The sequence below is a fragment of the Pecten maximus genome, chromosome 11 (genome assembly GCF_902652985.1).
Source record: "Pecten maximus chromosome 11, xPecMax1.1, whole genome shotgun sequence".
Taxonomy (NCBI): domain Eukaryota; kingdom Metazoa; phylum Mollusca; class Bivalvia; order Pectinida; family Pectinidae; genus Pecten; species Pecten maximus.
In genome coordinates this window covers 23,901,622-23,922,008 of record NC_047025.1, presented here as the reverse complement: position 1 = coordinate 23,922,008, position 20,387 = coordinate 23,901,622, and the positions used below count along the sequence as shown (strand labels likewise).

The following is a 20,387-nucleotide window of genomic DNA, read 5'->3' as shown; positions in this document are numbered from 1 at the left end:
AAAGGCTCATTAAAGGTTTTTCATAAAATGTATAAAATCATATAAATCATATTTCGTTTCAAACAAATTAGCATACATTCTCATATATATCAATCAACCTAAATTTGTCTAATATATATTCCCGAATCTATTTATATAATTAATACCATATCTTGTATCTAAAATTACCCCCTTTTAATGCCTCATACACTTCTGGTAGATGGCGCTATTGATGGAACAGCAGATCTGAAGGCGAAAAACACAAAAAGAAATTATGGCGCAAACGTTTTTGGAGCCCTTTTCAGGTCATGAACATTTTCAATTTGTTCGACAAATGTTTCCGTATTATTTCTATTTACTGTTATTTTGAACTATCCCGAATACGAGCATTCATGGAGGAGTCTTGAAATTTGCATGTTGTTGGTGTTCCGCCATTTTGATTTCCACGCAAAATATTGAGATAGCTGTCATGAAAACGTCAATATTAAATCGCCTCCCAACGGATCAAAAATATAACTTCCTTAATTATTGTCTGCATATTTTGTATATATTGTGATGGATGTATTGATTTCGCGAAAGAGAAGAACCAGTATGTAAAATGATGGAAATTGTGTGTTGTCATGAATGGGTGTGAATAACATTTCTGGAATGGCCAACTTGCCAGATATAACGTATCTTACAGGGGGGTTACATTACACAGAATAGCCTCACCTCACTGGGTCACAAACTTGTCAGATTATTCCACCCAGAACTGCTAGTTTTACACCGTAACACGGATAATCATATCCGGGGGAAAAAAACTCATGCAATTTTGTCTATCATAAACATGCTTATCTTGATAAACATTAATTTTCATTCGTTACTTGTGTTACAGTATATTTTGTAAGACCATGAAGATCATCACAGGTTTACCAGGAAACTTGCATGATGAAAATAAAAAAAAAAAAAGTAAAGGATTTTTAGTTTTCAATATAAATTACAAGGATCTTAACTGCTTTAAACGGAAACAAAATAATAAAAACAAATGTATTGAAAAAGGTATAGATCTCTAGAGTCTACACATTTGAAAATAATTTTTTTTTTTAAAACTGCAAAGTTGCATGTACAACTATGCTAATAAAATGGTCGGCCCTAATGCTAGAATAATCAAATATAAAAAGAAATGTACAACTAGGATAACAAATATGTCAGGTGGCTAATGCCAGGTAATTATATGCCTGCAGACTTTAATAAGAACTCTTGAATATCAAAGGGGCATAACTCATATAAAGGGTAAAATACAGGATTTATATTCAATTCATTTATTGACTTTGACTTTTCAGTACATAACATACAACATATAGGTGGTCACTGCAATATAGCTGTGTAGTATCAATATCTATGAATGGACAAATCCATCAACAAATTTAGACATTTAATATCGATCATGTTTTCCCCTAATTGTGTGGGATATCGTATAGTCACATAAATATATATTTATTTAACATTGATAAATCTTTGAAGTTTGTTGTACTAAATTAATTGGATCAACTAGTGTTTTTTTCTGATAGAACTTTTTAATACATCTTGATCGTAAGACTTGAAAATTGCACAAATTAACAGAAAGTGATATAATCTTCTATGTCACCCGAGTTGCAAACTCTGCACTGAGAAACATTAATTCTCACAGTACTTCCATATTGACTATTAAAAGTTTGAAAATGCACTAGAGTATGTGCTGATAGATTTATTCTTCTAAAAGCAATTCTATTACGTTTTGGTTTATTTTTACATAAATGATGTTGTAGTGATTTATCATCTTCTTAATGTCTATAAATACAGATTATATTTTGAGAAATTCTCAACTAATGTAAACTATTACTTTACCACGCATTGTCAAAAATTCTTTGTTCAATACATGGAAATTAAAGTCCACAGAAATATTTTAATTTTTTTTTCACATATCCACATATAAGCAAGACTAAGGGGAAAAGTTTATAGTTTATCTTTTACAAATGTAGTAACCAATTAAATATAGCCTATTGTGCTTTGGCATATACATTGATTCCTTATATGCAATCCTAAGGATACAATTCTTAGTACTTTGTTACCACATTAGGTCACTATGTTTTTGTTTATCAATACGCCACAAATATAGCATTAGCAGCAAACTGGTCAGTAATGTTGCCATGACATTCTAGGACTTTATCTCACTCATTTTTTTTTTTTTTTTTGAGGGTGAGTTGATGAAGTTTTTTTCCCTTAATATGATGCTCAATATATGTCAAATAACAAAATACAATAAAAGATTGTGGAGCTCTCTGTGGTATAATGTAATTTATAACATTACATTATTACATTATGAAGATTTGCAGATAGCTCTCTGTCATGTTATATATATGCACCTCATAATGCAAGATAGAATACATAACGTCACGATTTGGCGTACATTTGTGAGCCGTTGACAGGAGACCGCAATGAATTCTGGGAGAGACTGTGAGCCTCAGTACATTTTGCTATTAAATGAAATAAACAGAATATCTTACATATAGTACTCACTACTTGTGAAAAATATCAAAATATGAGCCACTCTCATGAAATATATTTGGTATTACTGAACACACTGAGATATCCTCGGTGTACTTTGTTTTAATATTACAGTGTATCTGTATGGTATACATATATATATATATATAAGTAATGTATTTTTATATTACAGTGTCTCAGATGTTGCATATTGTAATGTATTTTTTTATATTACAGTTTCTCGGATGTAGTATATTGTATTGTATTTTTTATATTACAGTGTCTGGGATGTGGTATAATGTAATGTATTTTTTATATTACAGTGTCTGGGATGTGGTATAATGTAATGTATTTTTTATATTACAGTTTCTCGGATGTAGTATATTGTATTGTATTTTTTATATTACAGTGTCTGGGATGTGGTATAATGTAATGTATTTTTTATATTACAGTGTCTGGGATGTGGTATAATGTAATGTATTTTTTATATTACAGTGTGTGGGATGTAGTATATTGTATTGTATTTTTTATATTACAGTGTCTCGGATGTAGTATAATGTAATGTATTTTTATATTACAGTGTCTGGGATGGATTGTCAGACTGCAGTGGCAGTTCAGTCATTGTTGGAGTCTACAGTTAGTGAAGCTTCACCAAGTAAGTGTCCTGTTATTGTTATACATAATAAATACCTTTTAAGAGTTCAAATAAGGTATTTCCACGCCAGGTTACTAAAGAAATGGATAAAAGCTCTCATTCAGTTAATAAATTATATATCTAGTGGAACTGGACTGGGCTGAGTGTCATTGTCCAGGTTAAGCTCAAATGGTTAAAGTGTCCAAATAGAGTTTGGAGGTCCCAGGTTCAAGTTCTAAAATGGTCATTGCAATTTTCCTCTCCTGTAACAAATGAATCTAATTAAGAAATTTAATTTTGTTGTTTACAATATCTGATATCAGAGAAATAATAATGCATTCACAAATAACAAGTCCACCCCTAAGTTAAATCAAGATGGTTCACCAAATTCTAAAGTTTGTGGATTAAATAATTATAACATTGATCGGTGTAAATCAAATATATATTCATATGGTGTATTTTTATAATTGAATACAAAATTGCTGCAAGCTAACGTGCCTCTTTAAAACAAAGTTTTATTTGAAAATCTGCAGCATGATCATTTTACTCAGTCAGCTTTATACTTAAAAATATTGTTAATCTTTTCATTTCAATGATGTTTGTAGTTGACGAAGATGATGTCTTTCAATGTGGAAAGTGTAAAAAACAGTTCACATCTCTTGGTGCCTTTGTAAACCACAAACAGAGTCGATGTGTTGCTCAGAAAACCCTTCAGCAGATGACCAATGCTATCTGTAGTGCTGTCAATACTGTACCTGTATCATCAAGCTTAATCCAAAACGTCAACAAAGGGCCTCAACTCATACAGGTAGAGAGACAAATGGCATCAGAGAATTCTTGGAAAATATAGCATTCTTTTACTTTGTATCCAGCATTCAGTAAGATTTTATATCAGAACATTTTAAAATGATGATAATAATAATAATGATATACAACATTAATATAGCACACTATCTAATTTGTGAAATTATTCTGTGCTTCACATTACATGATATGATTATACATTTTATTTCAAGTGTTGTACAATGTACAGAACATATGTAAGCTATATCAACTTGAGCAGTATTATGATAATGTGTACATGATGTCTGCAAGAGACTCCAAAAAGCACATGTACAAACAAGTGTGATTTAACCTCCTTGAATTTGGCCAGGGTTTTCATCTTCATCGCAACCGATGGTAAGCCGTTCCACAAAGTGACCACTACCTTTCCAAACCACTCGTTAACATATAGGCCATAAGTCATAGTACAAGGTTTTCGAACACATAACAGGGTTCTGCTTTCCAATCGTTGTGATTGTGACGGCTGGTAGGGGATGACAAGTTCCTGTAAAAACTACGGAGCTTTTTCATGTATTGCCTTGTATGTGTAAATTAAAATCTTATACTGTGACCTGAAATGTACAGGTAGCCAATGCAATGAATAAAGCACTGGTGTGATGTGCTCCCTCTTTCGAGTACGGGAAGCCCTGGCGTGCTGCAGTGTTCTGGACCCTCTGCAGGCAGCTAACCAGTGTATCAGATACACCAAAGAGCAAAGCATTATCATAGTTTAATAGTTTAGGCACCAACCTTTAGCTAGAGACCTTTAGTGTGCTGACACCTCTGGGAAAAGACCATTAGTTCTGTCATTTACTGATTTGAGCATGTTGGAGTTCATTCAAGTACTGATGTCATTTAGACAGGCTTTTAGACTTACTTTTATTGTGTCCTAGTTGTCTTGTGGTCTGATAATCATATAGATTTGCATGTCCTCAGCATAACAATGGTACTGAAGGCAATGGCGACAACAAATCTCCCCAATTGGTTGAGAATAAAGACATTATTTTCTTGGTTCAAGTACAGACCCCTGAGGAACCCAGAAGTCTTAAGATTTTGCCATCTGACACAGCTGATTAAATGACCATGCACTGTTGTCATTCTCTCAGGTAATATTTGATCCAACAGAGTGCATCACCAGCAACCCAATAAGAGCACTCTAGATGTTTCAAAGTATACCATGGTCAATGACGTCAAATGCAGCAGACAGATCAAGCATGATTAGAAGTGCTTTACACTTGTTATCTAGGGTGGCAGTGAAATGTCCCGTGTGGGAGGCTGATTGCAAGTGGTCATGGAGACTGTTTGCATGGCGAGGCTCTGTCTGCATGGAGAGGAGATTAACCTCTATAAACACTGGGACACAATCTTCTCCAAGATCTTTGAAGATTTGACACTGGACGGTAGTTACTTAATTCGTCCTGGTCCATTTCGGGCTTCTTCAATAGTGGCCTCACATGAACCTTCTTGAAACACAATGGGACCCTTGACTCAGCTAATGACTGGTTCACCATTGAGGTTATCAAGGGGAGCAGTGCTTCAAAACATTGCTTCAGTAAAATTGTGGGAAGTGGATCCAGTTCAAAGGATTTCGATTGCAAGAATGTAATGAACCTGTGCAACTCATCTTCAGTTGTTGATGTGAACTGTGTCAAAAGTTTGCCATCAAATTGGATGCTGACCGGAGATATTGGTGACAGAACTTGAATTCACAACATTAAACTTTTGTCTGATTGTGTTGATTTTATCCTGGAAAAAAATCGCTGAAATTGTTGGACAGAGATTTCTCAGAACAGTTTGGTAGGAGTATTTCACAATTATTGCCCATAAGGTTTCTGGTAAGTCTTAAAAGCTCTTTTTGATCCGAAAAACATTCTGCGATTTTACCAGAATAACAACACTTCATACAATGAATAAGAAATGAACTGACTAACCAACATTGTTCTCAGTATATCTGCAAGTGGATGGTCTTCATATTTGTTTTGCATCACAAAGTTGCTCATTGTACCAAGGAGTGTTTTGTCTCAATTTAATCACCTTTGTCTGAAGAACTGCATGCTTCTTGATTAAAGCATCAACACTTGATTTGTATGCTTCAACAAGACAGTCACCTCCACTGTCAGTAGACTGGAAGATTGAAAAAGTCTGAATGTCTTTGATGAAATCTGGTACAAAAAGTTTGTGGAATTTGCAGAAGTTTACCTTTTACCTTGCTTGTTTTGGTTTACCACAATTCAGTGTGGCATAGACAGCAAGATAGTCATAAGATGGGTTTCCCTATGCATCACTCAGACACAGATCTGCCACGAAAACTTCTCTGTGGACAATGGAAGTATTTTCTCTTGTGATAACCACATCCAATGTATGGCCATGTTTATGGGTAGCTTCTGTCACATGCTGTAACAGCCCGCGATAATCAACTGTCAGGAATCTACATTAACCTTATCAACTAGAATAGGTTGTGATATTTTGTGAATCACAAATTTGATGTTCTTTAAAAACTGAAAACACTTTTAACATTATGTTTAAGGCTATATATTGTTGGTGTTGGTGAACAATTAGATCCTAATTATTCAAATTAAACAAAATTGTATCTGATTAGAGCATATGTATTGTTCTAATGTTGAGTAGATCTTGATAATTTTATATGACTTTCGATATTGTTCAACCAATCATTAAGAGGATGGCATTTGCACCTTATATTTGATAGTCACATGCTGTTTTTGTATTGTAGACGTCTTACACACCACAGACCTCCATCACCCAGCTTCCACAGAATATGGTCCTCACTGATGATCTCATGTCTTTTGCCAATGTAGATACATCAGCCATTCAACTGGTAAGATGGTGTCCACCTCATTGTGTCTTTAATCCTGTGCTTTTCACAGGTTATGATAATGTCACTGATTTCTCTTTAAGGTAAATGATACCATCAGTTTACATGGCTAAGATATTTTACTTGTGTGGTGCAATTGCAACTGGTATGAAATGTTTAGGATATCTTCTTCAAATGCATGCAATATAAAAATTATAATACAATTTGTCTTACAGTAGAGAATGATACTTTCTCAAAATTCAAGTATTTGGAAATAAAAACAAGTAGCACAAGACAGATTATTCAATGACATTAATTGATGTAGCAAAATAATATTTGACCAACTTGACAGATTGTTTTATTTTTTTATAGCAAGCCTCCACTTTACAGTCCGCTGGCCCATTTCTATCTCAGGTTGCAAATTTCACTTCAAGGTCACCAAACAATGTTACCATTCTTAGTCCTGTGACCACATCACTGCCCTCTAGTGGCTCCGCCTTCACCAGCACAGTCCATTCCACCAATCAGATTCACCTGCAGCCAGTGCAGCAACAAATCACTTTGACAACTCTCCCCGAGAAACCTATAGCCCCTAATATGGGAAACATTGCTAAACCTAGTCCGACTAAGGCTGGTACGTGAGAAATTGTGTTTTTTGTTATAAGGTTTACTTTAATTGAATCGCTTCTGTTGCTGGTTCCTTTTTGACAAATCTTGCCTTGTTTCCATCCACCTTGCTTAACTTATGGAAATTTCTTAACTTTCATATGATGAGCATTATTGGATTTAAGGAGGAAATGCTTGTAATGAAACTTTCTCAGATTTTGTAATGTTTTCCTATTGAAAATTGAAAGTTAAGGATTTTCATAAGGTAAAGGAATATTGATGAAACTGGGACCAGGAGTCCTCCTCTTAGGTAGATATTTCACTGAAATAAAGAATAATATAGTTTGACACCACAATATTACAGGTGATATTTCTAAAAGACATTCATTGGTCTAGTTTTCATTCGGATAAAACAAATTGAAATGAAATTATGTGTGATATTTTTTTCAATACAATTTATTCTGTTAAATGAGTGTAAATCAACGTATTTTCTGTTCACTCAGGAAGAAAATCAGCCCAAGCTAGCCTTGTAACAGTTGTTTCAGCTGATTCACTAGTAAAGCTCAAACGCAGTAAAAATGGCAACATGGTGTTGGATGAGAAGAAGAAACTTCGTTGTAACTACTGTGATAAAACATTTGCTAAGAACTTTGATCTTAACCAACATGTGCGAGCACACACAGGAGAAAAACCCTTCCAGTGTATTGTTTGTGGACGAGCCTTCGCACAGAAATCTAACGTCAAAAAACATATGGCAACACATAAGGTAAAGTTACACAACTCTTACTATAAAATGCTAGAAATGGAAAATTAGTGCCATTTTACTTGAACAAAATGATCAACAATTCTTAAAACTTCATATGTGAGTTTTCCTAGGTCCCTAGTTGTACCCAATCAATTAAGAAAAAAGTGGTCATCTTGGATTTTGAGAATGGAAGTTTGTTATCACTATTACTTGAAGGGATATTCTTCAAACTTCACATGTAGGTTCCACTTGTTCTTGGTATCGGATTATTAAGAAGAAAAGAAGAAGGAAGCGAAAAATAGAGAGAAGATCAGTCTGACTTAGATCCAATAAAGATCATTAAATTGTGGACGCCAAGATCCCTTATGGGATCTCTTGTTGGTATTGTTATTTACCTCAATGAATTAAACCTACACCAGTTTAGACCATATTTGTTTTGTTATTGTAGGTATGGCCAGCAGGTGCAGGATCCACCCTGCCAAACCAGCCATCACCACTGTTGATAGAGGAAGATGAGCCTCCTCTTGAATCTTCGCTAGATCCACCTCCATCTCAGGAATTGAACCAGAACCAACTTATGACCCATGAAGATTCTCTTGCTCATATCACTGATGTTCCACAGGTGGTCGTCATGGATAACAATCCTATTGTGGATCCAACAGTTGTTGATCCATGTGGATTACAACAATCTGGACAAATGTTGGAAGAAAAGGTGACCAGAAGCACATAAGTTTATTTTTAGTTTGTCATGTTGGGTTACCTTTCCAAGGTAGTGATACATTTTCTCATTGGTGCATATTGATAGAACTGTTAGTGTCCATAGCTTGAAGACTTGGTATGTTGCAGGAACATGAGTGAAATTTATTTTACATATGACCACAGTATAGATTTTTCATCCCAACATCCCGTTATATCAAAACTTCCTCAGAGGCTGTGTTGCCAGCTCCATGACCAATTCCCAGGCTTAGGAGAGTAGGTAACTGAACAGGCAACCAATCAGAATTTCGGAGGCTGTGCATGTGATTATAGTCCGTTTTAATGGACTGAATTCAAATAAAGAATTAAGACTTTTAAACAAAGTCTCTCATTGATGTTAAAACTGCAGACAAATGTCATTAAGCTGTTTCATTTGATTTTGCTTTTCTTTCAGCCACCAGATGATGCAGAGAATACCAAGGTAAAGGTTGTTGTAGACAATTCTTACCTGTGTCAATACTGTTGTGCTAAGTTCAGGACTTATTTCCAGCTCAAGACGCATATGGTTCATCATAAGGATCAGCAGGTAAGATCTGAAAGTAGACAGATTGATATACTTGTCAAACTTAAGATTTATCTATTTCAATATATTTTGCTACTTTGAACTGTCAAGTTCATACAAAAGCTTAGAAAAGATTATACAAGTTACAATTTAGTAATAGTATATAGTAATGATCAATAACATTGCATCCTACAGCTGTTTCATCCTTCTGGTACTCTTCAATGATGTCAGAGGCCAGAACTGCGAAAGTAAAGAAGGAATTGTTCCAACATGGTTTTTAGATGTAAACTGAAGTTCATTATTAGCATTGAGAGTCCGATAGCAACAGGAAAATAAATATATTTGTTTGAAAATCTTCTGCAATAATGATTGGTAGTTTAAGTTATTTGTTTACCGTGCGACTGTTGTAAGGGTTTTGTCAGTGTAACAACTGGTAAGTACAGGTAAATATATATCTGTAGGTGTACAAGTGTGTGGTGAAGGAATGCCATGATACCTTTAAAGACCTGGATTCATTCTTAGAGCACATCAAGTCGCATGAGGAAGACATGACCTACAGGTGTCATATGTGCAACAAGTTCTTCCCGACCTTGTACGACCTTGGTGTCCATCAGTACACTCACAGCCTTTACCCTAATCAGGGGATCAAACCTGGGCCGCGGTGAGTACCAGGCTACTAATCAATTAACTAATATCAGATTAGTTGTTTTTAACGCTTAATATTATATTCAGACTGTGACATATCTGGAATAGAAGGAAATTGTTAGGAATAAATGAAATGAAAATACTAATATCATCACAATCAATAATATTCTTGAATGATCATTGTAGTAAATACGTTATCTGTATTGTAAATATATTCATTTGAATAAACAAACTTTCTCTAAATTAAAATTAGTCTGTCAGACTAAAGTTTATATCACCAGTGTCTAAGGAAATGATAACTTGATAACATCAGGCCGTGAAAAAATCATTAATCATTATATGGTAATAAAACTAAAATAATGATAAATAGAAATAATAAACTTATAACTGGGAAACTTTTTAGATATTTAAAAGCTGTCCTTGTTGCTTTCAGGCATTTTCAATGCACGAAGTGTATGAACAAGTACTCCACTCCAGAAGCCTTAGAACACCACTTGGCAACCTCTACTCACAATCACTCCTGCCCACACTGTGAGAAAACATTCACCTGTGAGAGATACCTGAGGCGCCATCTTCCCTCCCATGGATCTGAAGGTAGGTTTGTTATAGAAGTAAATGTTAGCTTTATAATATTTATTTTACAACAATTACAAAAGATGTTACAATTATCAATTAATAGTTGATTAATACCTCTTCTTGTGCCTTAGGAAAGTGCAAAAAAAGTGGGAGAGAACTGTAGCACCCACAGACGTGATTAGGCCTAGGTGGGAGGGAACCGTAGTATCCAGAGACATGGTTAGGTCTAGGTGGGAGGGAACTATAGTATCCAGATACAGCACTAGGCCTAGGTGGGAGGGAACCCTTGTCCATGAGGCATGGATAGGCCTAGGTGGGAGGGAACCATAGTATCCAGATACAGCACTAGGCCTAGGTGGGAGGGAACCATAGTATCCAGAGACATCAATAGGCCTAGGTGTGTGGGAACCGTAGTAAGCCGAGGCATGGTTAGGTCTAGGTCGGAGGGAACCATAGTATCCAGAGACATGATTACACCAAGGTGGGAGGGAACCGTAGTATCCAAAGACATGGTTAGGTCTAGGTGGGAGGGAACCATAGTATCCAGACAGCATTAGGCCTAAGTGGGAGGGAACCATAGTATCCGGAGACATGGTTAGGTCTAGGTGGGAGGGAACCATAGTATCCGGAGACATGGTTAGGTCTAGGTGGGAGGGAACCATAGTATCCGGAGACATGGTTAGGTCTAGGTCGGAGGGAACCATAGTATCCGGAGACATGGTTAGGTCTAGGTGGGAGGGAACCATAGTACCCAGAGACATCAATAGGCCTAGGTGTGTGGGAACCGTAGTACCCAGAGTCATGGTTAGCCTAGGTGGAAGGGCACCATAGTAACCGAGATGTGGCTAGGTCTATGTGGGAGAGGCTCATAATATTAATGATAGTAAAATATAAATAATTACTGTAAACTTTTTTTTTTCACTTTTGACATTTTTATTCAGATTTTCCACATAAAGTATTCACATGATACAGAAAGAAACAAAGACAACTTTCACACACACTTACATACACAAACTGTATATATCTTGAATACAATGTGAATGTAGGTAGCTTAGCAATAGCTAGTAGGTGAATGATACATGAAAAAAAAAACTTTACATAGAAAGGCAGCATAATTTAGTATAAATTTATGTTTCACAACCAATGACAAAAATGCATGAAACAATTCTTTTCTGCCTATTGATCAAAAAGATTTTGAAAAAGCTTCCATTTATAAATGAATAGAGTGTACTTACTATTTATGTTTGATGTATTCTCTTTACACTTTCAAACATGAGTTGTTCCCCTTTAACACACCGTTTATAGATAAATTGTTTAATAATGAGTATAATAAGGTTATGTATATCATGTTGTTTACTAATTTTTCCAAACAGTATTTGCTAATTACTGTGAACTTGGAATATTAGGTGCGGGGGGGGGGGGGGAGGTAATTTACACATATTATGCAGAGCTGGGTTGTCTGGTAAATTTCCCCCTGCGGGTATGGTCCCGTCTCTGCATATCAACTTGGCCACTTGTGATATTTTTTTCGTGTGTGTGTTAAATACGTTTCATACATTATCGAGTGCTGCTATAAAAACAACAATAGAAATTTACAATATGACTGATAGTATTTTTACTGTACAAATAAAAACAAATAATTGTATTTATGATGTGAGAAAGTCATAAATAATCCGAGTGCATCAACAATAAACACTTAGTCCGGATACACAAGGGGTCGACACAGACCAGATGCTTAGGTAACTATGCCAACATAGTTGAAAGCAGTTTTAAGGAGTGCTTTCTTATTATGAACAAGTTTCACATGAACAGTCTTTGTCAGTGTTTTTGTTAGATATTTTAAGATAGACATCCTTCCTCACTAATGAATAAATTATGACAGTTTCCTTGGGAATACAAAAAATAAGACACATATATTTATATATTTTTATTGTCATCTGTCAGGAGACCACATACTTACCTGTGTACTCATACCATGGACTAAGGGAGATAACACTGCAAAGTATATTTCAGTCTTGTCGGAACTGTGTATAAATAACCCCTGCGTAAATGGCTTTGATGTAAAATATTGTGAAATGTTCCCCCAGTGTAAATAACCACGTTTACAGTGTCACTGTCCTTCATCTGCAAAAAACGTTACTGTGGGATAAAAAACTCTTTGATCCACGTCTGTTTAATTATACCAGTAATTACGTTCTATATGGAATATGCTTATACATGTATTATACATGTACATTGATAATACAGCTACCATTGGTCTACTGATTTCCAATTATTGGTGCAGAATCAAATGTTGTTAGCTAATATAAGTAACTGTAATAATCTTTTTCTGGTATTGAAATATCAATATTTGCAACATTGCTTTCCTTTGATTCTTATTTTCTTACAGGAATATGTCTGTAGAAGTTGTAAGACTTATATCTTTGATATTTGCATAGTATGCATATTGTATCTTGGATATATTTGATATCCTTAGGGCTATTCCAGTAAAACTCCTATGGGAGGACTCCAGGTTTGTCAAACAGGGACCACCAATAGAAGTGGTTTAATTCAAACACTATCATTATAATAAGCTGTGTTGTCTCCAGTACCCACCATGTATAGAATTATTTCTGGAGTCCTCCCATCGGATGTAATTTTTACTAGAATAGCCCTAACTTGGCTATGAATAGAAGATATCTGTGATTACATCTTCTTATTCCAGCTGGGTAGGAAAATGTTTCAAATGCCGTATAACAAGAATTGTAATAATACATTACTTTGTTCTTCCTCTACAGGACAGTTCCAGTGTCCAACATGTAACAAGAGGTTTAAGGGAGAGCATTACCTTAAAATGCACATGTTGATACATAGTGGGGAGAAACCTTTCCAGTGTGATGTTTGTTCTGCTTCATTTAACCGGAAAGACAAACTCAAACGGCACATGCTAATACATGACTCAAACAAACGTTATAGGTGTCCTTTCAAAGCCCTCACAGGTACTGTATTCCATTATACCATAGATTTCTATAGGAAATAAATTTTTAAACATTAGAAAGAATTAGTGTTTTTACCTAAAATTTCAAATAAGAAGAATGCATTATTTTCATAGAAATTCTGAAATTTTATTTTATGTAGTACAGAAGTCAGATCCAGTTTTGGTTAATGAAGATTAATGCTAACTAACCATTGATCCTCTCTCTTACATAATCTTTGTCCATTATTTAATAATGCTTGTAGAAATACAGCTTTATATGATGGAAATGGTACACGTGCTTATAACAACATTCTTGGGACCTGGAAAATTGCTTTATTTCATTATTCCAAATTTGTAAGATAGTGTATATAGTGAAGCAGATACATTACTTTAAATTCATAAGATACATTGCTATTGTAGTTGACTTTTATACTAAGTCCCCCCATGAAAATGTGGGTGCCCTTTAGTAATCAATGTGCCTGTCCAAAACAATTGCTAATGTTAAAGTCAAGATCTTAGTGTAATTTGTATATTTGCAGCATATAAGTAGTAATTCTATGTCAGCGTATCACTCAAGTTAAGTTCGGGTATAGAATCAGACATTGCAGGGCCCTCACTGACGTGTCAGTAATCTAGTTCCTAGTTGGTTCTGTTAATTATGTACATTGTAATTAAACAGGATAATATTCATCTTAAATATGTTTATCTTTTATTTTTATTTTCAGGATGTCAGAAGGAATTTAATCGTCCAGACAAGCTGAAGTCTCACATTCTCACCCATAGTGGAATAAAGCCCTACAAGTGTCGAGAGTGTGGTCGGTCATTTGGTCGGAAACCACATTTAAGAGAGCATGAACGTGGACATAGAGCAGACTTTAAATTCAAATGTGAAACATGTGGAAAAGGATTTTTCCGGCCTAAACTTTTTCATGATCATAAATGTCACCCATTAAAGCCTGGCCAGGCCCATGTATTTAAGCCTCGAAACAAAAGGAAAGTAGGCCGTCCGAAGAAAAGAGTTCCTTCTGAAACTGATGGTGTTAAGGTTGAAAATACCATGACGCTAGACAATAAAGAGGAAAAATCATCTACAGCACCTGATGCTATGGGAGATGCACACAATGTGATTGTTCAGAAGGAAAAAGCAAGGAATGAATCTGGTGGTATTTATGTGAATGAGCAGCTAGTGGCAGGTATGAATGAGCAGGAACAGGGAGGAGAACTATCAACCGTTCCAGAAAAGCGTATTTCACGAAGCAATAACATAACACCATCAGGCAAAAAACCTGAATTTTGTGTAAAAGTGAGTGCTCCTCCTCCCGTTCCCCCTCCAGTGGCGCCTAGGTATGTTACTGTACACATACAGAACAATAACACCGCCACCGGGCAGGACATTCAGACACACCTAATGCCTCACCCCTCCCAACAACTTGTCTCTCACCAACATGGAACCAACACCAACATGCAGCCCATCACCATTATAGAGGCCCAGCATGTCCCGATGCACCTGCCTATGATGACAGGCCTGGACAACAACACTGTAGAGCCCATCACAATGCAAATGGCCACTGTCAGTGGTGCTGAATCTCTAGCACAGAGTGTGGCTGCTGTAGGCGGTGTTGTAAGTGAACTGATTCCTGTGGCAGTTGCCATGCAGGACAATCCAGACTCAATGGTGGCCACCCAGGTGGTTGTCACATCCAATGGGGCAAATGACCATGGCTACATCACTTGTCCTACCCACCTGGATGACTACGGACCATCAGACGGGGATCTAGTGTTACAGGGAACAGATAATTTTCTCAAAGCTCATGCTGACATGTATCAATCTGCTCAACAGTAATCTTAGTGTAAGCTTCTGGTGTTATCCATCAATCAGACTTTTTGTTTTTATCAGAGATCCTTTCTGGACTCAGCTATAGATTTATCTTAATTTTGAGTGACTGACCTTGAACTAATTTGAAGATGACACATGGGTCAGATGTGTTAAAATCTTTTGAACAACTTCTTCTCAATACCCATGAGGACTACGGTCAAGATATTGGTCAGTCAAATTGGTCGGTCAAATTGGTCTTATGTGTTAAAATCTTTAAATTTCTTATTTTCATTAATCAAGATGCCTAGGGTCAAGATACTTGGTCAGTAGTGTGCTGTGGTGAAAGGGATGTTCAGTTGAATGATCTTGATTTACTTCCAAGGTCACCAAAATGTGTTTTAATTTATCTAAATAATAAACTTAACCTACTCTTATATTTGAACAGATTTCCTGTTTCATTTAAACATCTTTTGACATCTTATCCAAATAAACTACTGCATTTTTCCTTTTTGTTTGTTTGAACTGTAGAATGATAATACCATAATACTACTGTAAGCTCCAGATTACACAAAAATCTGGTGAATATGATAAAAAATATTGTTGATGAAGTTACATTTTACAAAGGTACATTGCCATTTTGGCTGGATATTGCATTTATAGTTGATTTCTAAACAGATTCAACTTACTTGTTGTGTACATTTGGTTTAATGTACAAATTCAGTAAGTATGCTTCATGGCCTAATTATATAAGTCTGACTACTGCTGGAATATAATTTAGTGTTTGCTTAACCACTGACCAGAACTATATTTTCTTATTCTCAAATGGAAGACTATATATATAGGCACAAAATGTATGTTTTCACTAAAGTAAAAACAGAGGCACTAACAATGATTTATATGGGATAAGAATATATATCATTGCTAGCCCCAGTGGTCCAAAGGATTCTGATTTGATGGGATTTATTTTTTTTCAAAAATTCATTTTTCAAAATGGCTGCCGGCTTCTCATTGGTTGAGGCTTGTCCAGACAACTCCTCCTAAAGTACTACTCCGATTTTAATGAAACTTGGTATACATGATCAGTATAACATGTAGTTGTGCATCCCACATTTTGTTTTTCGAAAAACAAATTTTCAAAATGGCCGCCGACTTCTCATTTGTTGAGACTTGTCCGGACAACTCCTCCTCAAGTACTACTCCGATTTTAACGAAACTTGGTATACATGATCAGTATAACATGTAGTTGTGCATCCCACATATTTTTTCTTCAAAAATTCATTTTTCAAAATGGCTGCCGGCTTCTCATTGGTTGAGGCTTGTCCGGACAATTCCTCCTAAAGTACTACTCCGATTTTAACGAAATTTGGTATTCATGATCAGTATAACATGTAGTTGTGCATCCTACATTTTTTTTCCGAAAAACCAATTTTCAAAATGGCCGCCAACTTCTCATTGGTTGAGACTTGTCCGGACAACTCCTCCTAAAGTACTACTCCGATTTTAACGAAACTTGGTATACATTATCAGTATCACATGTAATTGTGCATCCCAATTTTTCTTTTCGAAAAAAAACATTTTTCAAAATGGCCGCCGGTTTCTCATTGGTTGAGGCGTGTCCGGACAATCCTAAAGTACTACTCTGATTTTAACGAAACTTTGTATACGTGATCAGTATAACACGTAGTTTAAAAAATGGGAAATAAATAGTTGCACTCCTGGGTCAGGCAGGGGACTTTGTATTGCTGTTGCAATACTATCCATCCTTGTTTATTTTCATATTCTATCTTATCAACTTAAACACAGACTTAAGTTATAGTGAGATAGACAGAAGCCTCCATGAATTATAGGAAAGATCTTGATATTTTTTGTCAGAATGACTGCAGATTGTATACAAACAAATATAAGTAAAACAGAAAGTTAGTGAGAGTAAGCTTTGAAGTAAAATGGTACAGTGATTCAGTTGTAATAGACACTGACCAGTCTGTGAAGATCACTGAACACTATACCCTTTACACTAATACACATCTTTGATGTTGTTACGTTTTCCATACCAAATGTTTTTACACTGCATGATATGTAAACATCCTGAATTACAACTGATCATTTATGTTAATGTAATATACATCTATATCACCCAGACACATCATATGATGCAGGTTTTGCATTAGTTAACGTATTTGTATGCTGACTTTAGCAATATTGATATATTTTGTGAATTTTAAAACGATGCAACATATAAAATCGTAACTCCTCATTATATCCAATATGATGAAATTAATTTGTTGCCCATTTACATCTGATTTTCATGATATATGTGACATTAAACACAGGGAGGCTTTGAGTTTGTGTAAGGTTTGGTTTGTTTTATTCAGACTTCTAATCTGTAAACCTGTTTTGAAAGGGAATCTCTTTTATTTGAAGCTAATATTGATCTGGTAAACTTATATTATGATAAAATGTTGAATGTGTTAAGATGTCATTAGTATGCTGTTAAATGAATTGGCCTGTAATACATCATACATATTGAGAGTCTCAAATTACATACGAAGATTCCCTTGGTTTGTAATATTGAGTTATATGCTCCCCTTGACATTTTGAGAGCGTATACAGTTTTTGTCAATATTTTCTATTCTGGAGTGTTGCTTATCTGATCTCAGTGTGTCTTTGTCATCTGGAGTAATTAATGAATTGCCTATGATTTTTAAACACCTGTCAAAATTTGACAGTTATATTATGGTATGGCGTGGTCTGTCCTTCCGTCCTGAGATTTCCTTCTGCGTATTTCAACTGATCCCTTCGAAATCTTATAGGCATTATAATCATGATATGTAGTTGTGTTTCCCTGAATGTCATTATGATTGGACTAAATTTGCTACAGTTACTGCCCTTTGTTATCCTCAGTTCATTATGTATTTGATCATTGTTGATCTTTTCTGACGATCCTCCCTCAGTTTTCAAACTATTCATTTTGATATAATGAATGCATTTCTCTTTGGCATGGGACGGACACCCTACAGTACTCTTGTTGTAAGTGATTTGTAATAAGAGCTGAGAAAACTGTAGTCAGCTGTTGTTGTTCAGATAACTGGTTACTTGCTACTGTACATGATTGGTGTCTTACATATGTGGTATCCTTATATCAATTAAAAATTAACTTCACATATGTTTTGACCATATTAGTTTGATATTAAATAAAAGCATGTCTGTAAGTCGAAAAAGAGAATGTATATGATGAGCAGTGGTAAATGAACTAGTACATTATGTACATATATAAAACAGTTGCCTTAAATTAATCAGTTTTTGTTCTAATTTATTTATGTTTAGTTATATATGTCTTGTTCAATAAAACTCATTTTAAAATAGTTATTCATATTCATTTTGTTTATTTTCATGCATAGCAGATTGTGAATCATTAAAGGCCAGTGAAAATAATTACTTTATTAGAAAACCTGTTTTAAGAATTTCTTGTTCCTGGATTTTGACAATTAAAGATATTGGTGTATCTGTTTTACTGCACTGATCTTACAAAATAGCCAACTGGCGGTAACCGATTTAGACTCAGTTGGTTGTGCCCATTCAATTTTCAGACTGATCAGATAAACTAAATGGCTGACAGACGGCCATCTTGGATTTTGACAGATAAATATTCATATTGTTATTTCGTTCTTGGAAAGGTTTATTTTGATTTTCCCTAAATTTCTTCTGTATGCTCCTCCTTTTCCAGTTATGCTACTTTCGCGGAATGATAAGAACAAAAATGGATCGCACGTAGACCATAAGACAGGTGATTAAGAGAAAAGATTAAGATAAATAAAAAAAAACCGGCAGTTCAAACTTGCATCGAACCAATAATTAAGATATTGGACGCCAAGAGTACACTGCGATCTCTAGTTCATTAAAAATATTTGCGTCTGAATCTTATCATCAATACCCAAAAAACGACGAGAAGATTACAAAGAGACATTTACAAGGGAAAATAAGACTAGCGTGTTCCGGAAGTGTAAGCGCCCTTTGGTCGACGACATCTGCCAGATAAGTTTAAACTTGTAAAGCAAATTAAGTGATACTCAGGTGAGAATCGGGATACTATCGATCGCAATGCTAATATCAACGAGACTTAAAAGGTAATGGGAAAGAAAGTTTAATTTATCGGAACAGCTTGCATCCTTAACGGGCGATTACGTCATATCTACTTACATTTGATCGTAATTGATTGCCAATTCCTGAGTGTATCAAAGACCTACTTGTATCAGAGACCTAACACGTGCATCTTTTTATCTATAAATTAATACCAACAAATTCCGCAATACAAGCTCGACGAGCCCTGTTGTAGCAATGATCACATGAAAACTGCAGCCCCTTGCTACACAAATTGATTGACAATGACAATATTTTATTCTCATAAACATATAAAGTGTAGAGAATTATATACAAAATGTGTACAGGACATATGATGATGATTTGGTCTTAGTAACTTGTATACATTGTATTTTAGGGGTGAGTTGTTAGGTGATGGTGTGTTATTTATTGTCAAGTGTGTTATTTGAACTTTGTTTGAAAAAGTTCATGAAAAGCAGCATCTTTGCCGACAAATCGTTTCCTCATATCCTTTCCTATTGAAAGCGAAACGTGGTAATTATCTTTTTTTTATATATGCTAGACTACAATTTTCCAAATGACAACTTTATTTGTACACATACCAAACTGAATTTCAGCGTGCAAGTCATTCAACGGCTTGGTGATCGATATAATAATTACTATAGAAAGATAATATAGAGGATATAGATCTATCAATGTCTTCAGTTTGATATTTTTCAGGAGTGCGCACTGAAGACACCATTACATATTCTTTTTATTACATTTTTATAGCAAAATATACATCGTCAGCTTTTCATTTCCCCTTTTTTTCGTTTGTAAGCAGTGATATTTTTGAAAAATATAACTTTCTATCATTTTTTCTCAGAAAAAAAGTGATAGAAAAAGTGATGTTTTTTCAAAAATATCACTTTTACAGAATGAATTATTTTCGATAT

At 35.1% G+C, this 20,387-nt stretch overlaps 1 protein-coding gene across 1 annotated transcript; it reads left to right on the top strand.

Annotated features, from left to right (window-relative positions):
- The first annotated feature begins 198 nt into the window (after positions 1-198).
- On the top strand, positions 199-16,317 carry LOC117337646 (zinc finger protein 341-like). The gene is made up of 12 exons (XM_033898734.1): positions 199-284; positions 3,065-3,139; positions 3,724-3,926; positions 6,672-6,776; positions 7,125-7,386; positions 7,862-8,124; positions 8,552-8,815; positions 9,254-9,385; positions 9,823-10,022; positions 10,440-10,600; positions 13,360-13,560; positions 14,264-16,317. The coding sequence occupies exons 1-12, from the start codon at positions 254-256 to the stop codon at positions 15,379-15,381; spliced, it is 3,015 nt and encodes a 1,004-aa protein (XP_033754625.1). The 5' UTR covers positions 199-253; the 3' UTR covers positions 15,382-16,317.
- The last annotated feature ends 4,070 nt before the right edge of the window (positions 16,318-20,387 follow it).